The sequence below is a fragment of the Homalodisca vitripennis genome, chromosome 5, assembly GCF_021130785.1.
Source record: "Homalodisca vitripennis isolate AUS2020 chromosome 5, UT_GWSS_2.1, whole genome shotgun sequence".
In the NCBI taxonomy this organism is placed as follows: Eukaryota; Metazoa; Arthropoda; class Insecta; order Hemiptera; family Cicadellidae; genus Homalodisca; species Homalodisca vitripennis.
Window position 1 is genome coordinate 135,510,720 of NC_060211.1, and position 8,982 is coordinate 135,519,701.

The following is an 8,982-nucleotide window of genomic DNA, read 5'->3' on the forward strand; positions in this document are numbered from 1 at the left end:
GAATTTGTATAACAATTATATTTACAAGTGAGGAGGGTATTATTCCTACTGAGGGGCTTGATATTATAAAATGAAATTATATGACAATTGGTTAACTGTTAGTACAGTCAAAGACCCCATGCTTGAACAGACGTATTCATTTCCTAGAAAAGGCTAAAAGTTCTGTTTATATTGTTGTTGCGAGTTTTTAATTTCGAAGCAGTCTGTAATACGATTTCGAGTACAGTCTGGCAAGCCAATTAAAAGTTATAGTATTATGAGTACTTGTGTGCACAACAATTATTTTCAGACTTTTAACCGGAAAAAAACAACACCAATGTTCAGCAAATATTGGATTATTTTCTATTTCTAAAATAGTGAAAAATAAAAAAATAAATAAAATATATTAGTCTCTACAACGTCCTTCTTTTTGGAACATAACTCATTTCCGGTCAGCCGCTTTTTAAATATTGTTGAGAACATATTGTAATCCAAGAGAAAACGAAAGATTTTGATAATCGTGTGATAAACAATCACTTCTCATGTTGCTGCTAACTTTGATAGATACATTTAAAATAGTTTAAACAAGACTGGAATATTCGTGAGTACCATTGTTCAGATTAATTTGAAACAGTTTGTTAATGACGATGCTACTGTTAATCGTATGAAACTGTCAATTAACCAGAAGGCTTCGTCAGGTCAGTTAAAATACAACACACAATTAAAATATACGACACAGGCAGTACATGCAGGACATAAAACATATATTTATTCGTATACCCTATCAACACAAACATGATAGCACGTGGCACTGGCAGGGAGCAAATCGTAAATAATGTTTCGTACTTTTTATTGACTATGTTGTGTGCTGTAGTTTTGCCGCTTTATGTTGTACTTTAATGCCTGTGACGCATTTTGATAAATCAAAACAATTATTTGACCAACCGGCTGATAATATGTAGTGACCGAATAACTGTTCTAAACAAACCATTGTAATTGAGGTGAACGACTTTATAGGTAAATATTTCAATCTTAACTATTTCCCACAGCTCGTGTGTTATAATAATTATAATATAAAAAAATTATCTATCATCTGAAATTTTTGTGTAAATTAATGTGCTATTTTTTCAAGAATCATATATCCGACTGCAGCAATAATTGTCAAAAGTCGTCACAACCGCCAACATATTGTCAATTGCTATTGTGCAACTCCTATAAATTAAAGTTTTAATCGCTTTTGAATAAAATAAACAACATTTCCACGCACCAGCTTTGTGCTATCCTGATTTTTCTCAATATTGTTTAGAGCTCTCACATGCCATAGTCAAGTATTTTTTTAATCTGTATTGTGTAAAATAGTGCAGATAAAAATATATAAAAAAAGTTGGCTATCAAGGCATACATAATTAAGACAGATGTAGCATAGTGAAATTGTGATATAAGAGTGTTAGTATAGTAATATATATGTAGCAAACCTTAGGCCTAAACTCTTTTTAAAACAGAGCTGCCAGAGCAATTTAATCTAAGTCGACAACGAAAAGCGATAGGATTAATCAAATGTTAAAAACACGTTCCACAGCAATAAAATACTGAAGGAATTTACTGATACTTAAAAGGATGCTGTCAAAAGTGTGTTAGAAATGTTGCTATGTAAATTGAAGTAAACCACAGAGTCAGTTTGCCTTGAGGCTTTACTCAACAGTAATTCAGTTCTCAGATGGAGTTACGTGAAACTCAAATAAATTCCAAACTCAGTGTAAACGTGCGGGATAAGCAAGATCTAGAAACGAATATTTCACTGAGTAATGTTATGAAGGAATCCCCTCCTCTTATATACGCAACCAATTGCAGCAGTTCTCCTTCATTTTTACTAGTAGTGGTTGGAAATCCAATATTGGTCCAGTTGATAATCTTGTCGGGAATGTAATGTTGTGAGTACACCTAATCCCAAATAACTTGTTATATAATGAACTGATGAATTAAAAGTTATTCAAATGACTCTCTACTTTGCATTGAGGACGAAAATAACTGATGAGCCTAGGCACAGAAATCTCTCTAGTATCTAGAAATAGTATTTAAGTTTTATCGACAGAATGTAGTATTCAGCCAACAAAAAAACCGTTTTGGTAGATTAATTATTCCTAATTAAATATAATAAATCAAATAATAAATGTTAGTGGGTGAAAAAAAGCTAAGCTGCTAAGTAATATCCGTCAAGCTAAATAATTGATTGTTAATAAACTGCTGTATAGATTAAGAAATATAATTTAATACGTAATTTAACTCCATGTAAAGTCTAGGCTTTATTTTAGAACAAACGAGAGGATCTTTAAAGAACTAAAATGTTTGTCTATACACAAATAAAATGTGGAGTTAAGAGAAGATTTTAAAGATCTCTATGAACAGTGCACAAAAAGAAGCACTTTAGTTTTAGTGCAATGTTTGTTTACTTTAGAGTATATATGTATTGTAATGATTGTTTCTGCTGTACGCTGAGAAATGTAATTTGCAGGCATAAATAATACTTTATTTAAAGCTATTTGTCCATTTAAATAGACCATTTTATTAACATTTTATATATTTAGTCGATATAAGTTAAAATTATACATATACTATGATGCTGAAAATATAGCATAACCACTGTTGTTATTGAATGTCAAATGCACTAGTTTTATATGTTCAACTAATAAATTCAATGACACTTGTAGGACTATGTCCCGTGAATGCTATAGACATTACTATGTCTAATGTTGAATCGAATATCTCAACTAATCCTCGGGCATTTTTGGGGTCTGGTCAAGGCTCAAAGGAAGTCACCTGACATACCGTCCATGCTACATCTTGATGGAGAGGAGGCCACGGATTCCTCAAGCATATGCCAATTGTTTTCCACTTACTTTAGTTCTGTCTATTCGCCACAATCGCATTGCTCCCTCAACCATTGTTACGCCAATTCGGACTGCTTATGCTGCCTAAAACTAACCAGGGAGGAGGTCTTGCTCAAGCTTGAGCATCTAGATATCCACTAAGGGCGCGGGGGCTTGACAACGTTTCCTCCTTTCTGTCATTCATCGCTGCCGCAGCCTCCTCGTTGATCCTCTTACATCTCTCTTCAACGAGTCACTGGAAATGGGCATATTCCCCAGCGCTTTGAAGAATGGCTTTATCATCCCCTTGCACAAGTCCCAAGGACATTAACAATGTACGGAACTACCGGCCAATTACCATCCTTCCAGTGATTGGCAAGCTATTCGAAGGCCTTGTGGTTGATAGGCTTAGTCGCTTCATATCGAGATCAATCCACCCCGCACAGCATGGCTTTATGCGTGGTAAATCCACAGTAACCAATCTTCTACTCTTCCAAGAGCATGTGCTTGGTTCCTTTCGCAAGAATAAGCAAATGGATACCGTGTACATTGACATGGCAAAGGCGTTTGATAGGGGTTGACCACTCTATTCTTGCATCAAAGTTGAGGGGCTACGGAGTTGCCAACCCCTTATTGTCTTGGATCTCCAGCTATCTCCGGGATCGTTATCTTTGTGTTAAAATTGGTTCCTCCACATCTACCAGATTCTCGCCATCTTCAGGAGTGCCTCAGGGCTCGTTGTTTGGGCCCCTGCCTCTTCAATTTCTTCGTTTAACGATCTCATGGAGGTGGTCGATGTCAACGCCCTGCTATTTGCGGATGATCTTAAGCTCTTCATGGAAATTTCCTCCCCACAAGACTCTTTAAAACTAATAAAGTAGCTTGATTGCAGTGGAGGAATGGTGCAAAAGCAATAATATGTCTGTGAACCCCGGCAAATGCTCTGTTGTTACCTTTCATAGAATCAAGTCACCGATTCTGTACTCTTACTTTATATCCAATTTCCGAAATTCCAAGACTTTTGAACGTAAACAGATTTGGGCGTGTGTTTTTCTAGTGACATGGGATTTACTGAGCATTTGAATATTATTTGTAGTAAGGCTAACAAGATGTTGGGCTTTATATCTCGATTCTCTAGAGGCATCAATAATCCTTCTGCCCTACGTTCTCTCTATTGTTCGTTGGTAAGACAACTCTTGGAGTATGCCAGTCCTGTGTGGTCTCCTTATACAGTTGGTGCCAGGACTAGACTTGAGGCCCTCCAGCGACGCTTCATTCGTCTGGTCGGTGTGAGGATTGGCTACAACTATCCTGATGTTCCCGTGGAAGCATTAACTGCAGAACTTAATATTCCAACTCTGTCTTTGCGCCGTGATGTAGCAGATGTACTCATGTTGTGGAAGTTAGTTGGCGCCCATGTGCAGTGCCCAGGTCTTCTCGCTGAAATTGTATCAGGATCCCTGTAAACACCAGATCTAGTGGGCTTTTCAGCCGCAAGTACCACTCCACGAACTACGACTTCAACAATCCACTGGCAAGATTTGTTTCGCCTGGGGAATCGTGTTGCATCAGAGTGCGATTTTTTTCGCTGATGGCCTACATCAAATCAGAAAGCGGGCCACTTATGTTTTGTCTCAACACAATTAAAATCCCCTGTAACTTTAAGACTGTTTCATTTTTTTAGCTTTTGCTATTTTTGTATTTTTTATTATGTTTCTGCTCTACTGCTAGCAAGGTACATTTCATTTAATTTCGACTTTTTGCATCATTGGTGTATTTATATTATTTAGTTTGTTGTTATTTACGTGTACTTGTTGTTGTTATACTATTCTGTTTTATACATTGTTGGTTAATTTTATTGTAAGTTGGTCTATTTCATAATATATTGTTGATTTTTATATGATATTAGTGTATAACTAAACTTTCTTGTTGTGATGGACAGTTATTGGGACTTGGAATCGATCATTGTCATATTGTGTTGTGTTCTGCCATTGCTAGCTCTGTATTATTTTATACTAGTTGTACTTTTTTACTGCACTATATACACTGTACTGCCATCTTATTGCATATTGTATGTAAATTGGCTGCTTGCCGTTAATAATAAATAATAATAATAATGATATAGATTTCATTTTCCTATTACTAATAAAGTATACTAAATAAATGTACCGACTCAATGCGTCAAGCCATAAATGAAATACAAGAGCTAAGAATAAACTGTTCAAAAATTATACTGCAATGAAATATCAAAGATACTATACTGGATTCATTGTGCAGGTAATAATAAACCAGGTGCATATAACACAGTTATAACAAAGTTATACTCACACGTTCGGGTTATATACACGGTAATGCGTACAAGAACATGACGTTGTAATGAAGGAAATAAATCTGAATTCGCCTTTACATATACTTATGTTAAGGGCTATTTTATTTAATTTCAATTGTTGGTCCTTGCTTTGTTTTCTGTAATAAATTATTTAAGGAATTAGGAGTATTAATTTTTAAAATCGTTAGTTATTACTTTGTGCTTAACTAGAATCAAATTAAGCACTTTATACCTCAAAATATCTTTAAACAAAATTTTAGAGTAAGAGTGGAAATGTACATCCATGGCTTCATATGTAATTCACGTAATTTGTATTAAAATATAAAACTCTTGCACGAACAGTGAAATATTCTTAAGTCAGTGATAATGTGATGGTTATTAGACAAAAGACTCTATATTCACATAAAATCGTTATTAACTGATCAAGTGTCGGGAGCAGGCTGTGCTTTCGAAAAGGATACATCATTTAGGGTTATGTAATTAGCTGGCTTGATCGCTTGCTATTCCTGTAAGATTACATTGGGATAAGAAATCCATTCTTACACACCATATCCTTCTTCTCCAGAGCCTAACTTCCAAGAACTTCGCGTTGGGATTCTTATTCAGATAGCACCATGTTATCAAGCATTAGTATTAACCTTGAATAATAAGGTTCAAAATTTAAGGCCATCCATCTATAGTAGGGGATATAAAAAAACGTATCGAGAAGAATGGGAATGGTAACTGGAAAATTTAATATCCACAAATACGTCTTGCATCGTTACTTAAAACCCGAAATTCTGCAGTGTCAAGCGTAATAAAAATAAACATATTTGACCAAAAGAGATATCAAAGGCGTAACTTAGGTAATTCGCATATCCAATAAATATAACACTAAAGAAAAAATGTCTTATGTGTAAAATTAATTAAAATCACATTCTCTTTCCCAAATAAAATAAAAACTAAATCGTATAACAAATTGGTCATGTTTAACTGTATCTCTTCACGGTGGAAGATAGCCAAGCTCCGTACAGTGGATTCCACCAAAGCTACACAGAGATCCAACTAGTGTACTGTGTAATTGCAGTGTCCATACACAAGCGACTGTATGCATTACATTGGAATTGGAGCACACCGCAGAATACCGCAGCGTTTTATAACTGTGTCTTCTTTCTGTCAATGTAGCCACAGGCAAGGATAATCTACCATTTTTTAACGGTCTGTATGTTGATGAGAGACTATAAATGATGTTTTATAATAATAGTCAGGCACTGCCCTGTGTAACAAACCTCACTTACGCATTCGAACTCGTCTATCGTGTTACTGATGATAAGATAACACCACTTAGGCTACAAAAACAAGAAGTGGCCTTAACCTAAAAACTGTAGCATTTGTGTCTTGTGGTCAACGTAGTCAAATGCTTTGGACAGGTCTAGATATTCTCATCGTGTGATCCTATTTCCTAGCCTCTCTGAAACCATATCTAAAAAGAAAAACCACTTCGTCAGTTGTTGATTTGCTTTTTCTGGCCCCGAACGAAGTTTGGGTTGAGAGCTGCATGTGTCTGTTCAGAAAGTAAAGCACATGCACACGCTTATAAGATACAGTTTTTCAAAGACTGCTCAATACGGGCAAAACAAAACAGGCCGAGGGGATAGGGTAACTCCTATTTGAAATAAAGTATTTATTAACTGAGTTAATGAGCTCATTAAGTACTTAAAGGAACTTTATTCGAGCCATGTCGACATTAGATTTAAATCGTTTGATTTTTGGCAGGGAGCTGTTAATTATTTTAAGCTCATCCTCAGCAACAGGTGTTAACAAAATTGATGCTACCGGGCTCAGTTTTCGAGAGGGGCGTACTTGAGAATCAGATGGTCGAAGGCACTGCCCACCGGTTGAGAACAACTGGTTTAAAGTGGTTAGCGACTTCAATTCCATCCTCTAAAAGCTTATCCTAAATTTTAATTCTTATTTATTTATGAACTATTGTTTTATTTTTATTGATGCTCAATGAAGGTTTTGAAATGGTTTTGGAAGAGAGAATTGATTTGGAGACATCATAAACCTTTGTAGTTCGGATCATTCTTTTATAAATGCTTTTTTATTTCTTGAAAGAATTTTGAAATTTTCATTTGTAGTGTTTCTGTAAATTTTCTAGAAAATGTTTGTGATTGTATGTTTTGGAGTTTTTTCACAAACGGATTATTTTTGTAGGGAAGCAGGTATTTATGTGAAAATTTAATATATCAATAAAAGTTGTGAACTGCTGCTTCATGAGCTGGGATAAATTTAGAAAACTCGGTCCCTCTTTAAATAGGGAAATTTAAGATAAGTGATGTTGTCTGATCGTACCTCTACAAAACTCATACATGATAATACGTACATGATGTGTCCAAATTTTTGAAGGTTATAAAGGAGAAATTGTCCTTGTTTCCACTGAATGGCCTGTAAATTCCGATCACTATAATTTGTATTGGATTTGTTCGTTTGAAGATTGATTCCGATTGCTTCCAAATCGTTTCTGTTGAATCTTAGATCAGAAAGAGGGAAAACGTTATATTTAATTCAGAAAAATACACTTCCTCTCCCTTTATAATTAGGACGATAAAACGCGCCAACCAAATTTTAATTTTATATTTTGCACCATACGATATTTTTCTTTTTGAACGAGTTTTTATTTACAAACATGGAGATCAGTTTTTTATTCTCGCACATGAGTTGGATTTCTTCAATTTTTGTAGTTGCGAGTTGAGCATTTTGATCACGTTTTAATTCAGTTTGTGCCTGGTTGTTCGCGTTGGTCTGTTTTGGTCGGATTTGTCATTGTTGTCCACTGTAATAAAGTGGTGTCACTAAAATAACATATTCATTTTTTAATGTTGATGGACTGGGCTTTACATATAGGGACAGGATAAATTAATTTTACAACGTATGCGTAACTGTCGATCTGCAGAGTGGTGGTCTGGGGCTAAGGTCTGCTGCCCCGACACGGGTGTCGCTCGTAGAGCTTGGAACTAGTTGTGTAGAGGGCGCTCCAAGCTGCAGCATGCTCAGGGAGTCTCGCCAGATGTCCGAGAACAAGGTCGGCGAGTAGATGCTTTCACACAGGCCAAATGTGCATTCCATTACTAATTAACCAACTCCTACTAATGGTGTTAAAGTTGAAAAGGTGTAAACGCTCAGGGTGATGCGGAGGCAGATCGTACCTGTGAGGGGCAGTTGCTAGGATCACTCTTACCGAGCTTGTCCGGGAGGGGATGCCAGCTAATATGACGCAGCACTCCCCAGAGGCGGCGGTGGTGCAGTTATTACCGCAAGAAACTTGACACCCGGTTTCCAGACAACAGTCACTGTTTTTGTAGTCTACTCCACCTGTTGATCTTTTTAGTTTCGTTTAAAGGGTTTATTTCCCGAATTGTGACGTTTGTTTGTATTTATTTTCATGTTTATGTTATTGGCCTTGAAGTTCTGTCTGTCTTCTGGCTTTATTGTCTTATTTTTGGTTTTCTGTGGTTGAGATGAAATGTAATTTTGGTCTTCAGAAAGAACACTATACTAGTGATTTAAATTTATTTAGAAGTTTTGTTTGTCCTGCACAGTTTACCCGGCTTTGACTTTTTCTCGCCAGTCGCAGTTTTTCTATTCGGTCCTAAGTGCAGCAACTTCCACTTCCAGCACAGCAGGATCTACCAAGGTATCTCCAGATCACTTCACCGTTTTTTAAAGAATAACTTTCTCTGTACTTGTAATTGTTGTAAAAGATATGTGGCTTTGCGGTTTTTTAATTTCCCACAGAGAACATCCTCTCGCCCAAGTCAAATACAG

General features: G+C 36.1%; 1 protein-coding gene across 1 annotated transcript; it reads left to right on the top strand.

Annotated features, from left to right (window-relative positions):
* Positions 1 to 3,955: 3,955 nt before the first annotated feature.
* LOC124363633 lies at positions 3,956 to 8,251 on the top strand. The gene is made up of 2 exons (XM_046818893.1): positions 3,956 to 4,294; positions 8,111 to 8,251. The coding sequence occupies exons 1-2, from the start codon at positions 3,956 to 3,958 to the stop codon at positions 8,249 to 8,251; spliced, it is 480 nt and encodes a 159-aa protein (XP_046674849.1).
* The last annotated feature ends 731 nt before the right edge of the window (positions 8,252 to 8,982 follow it).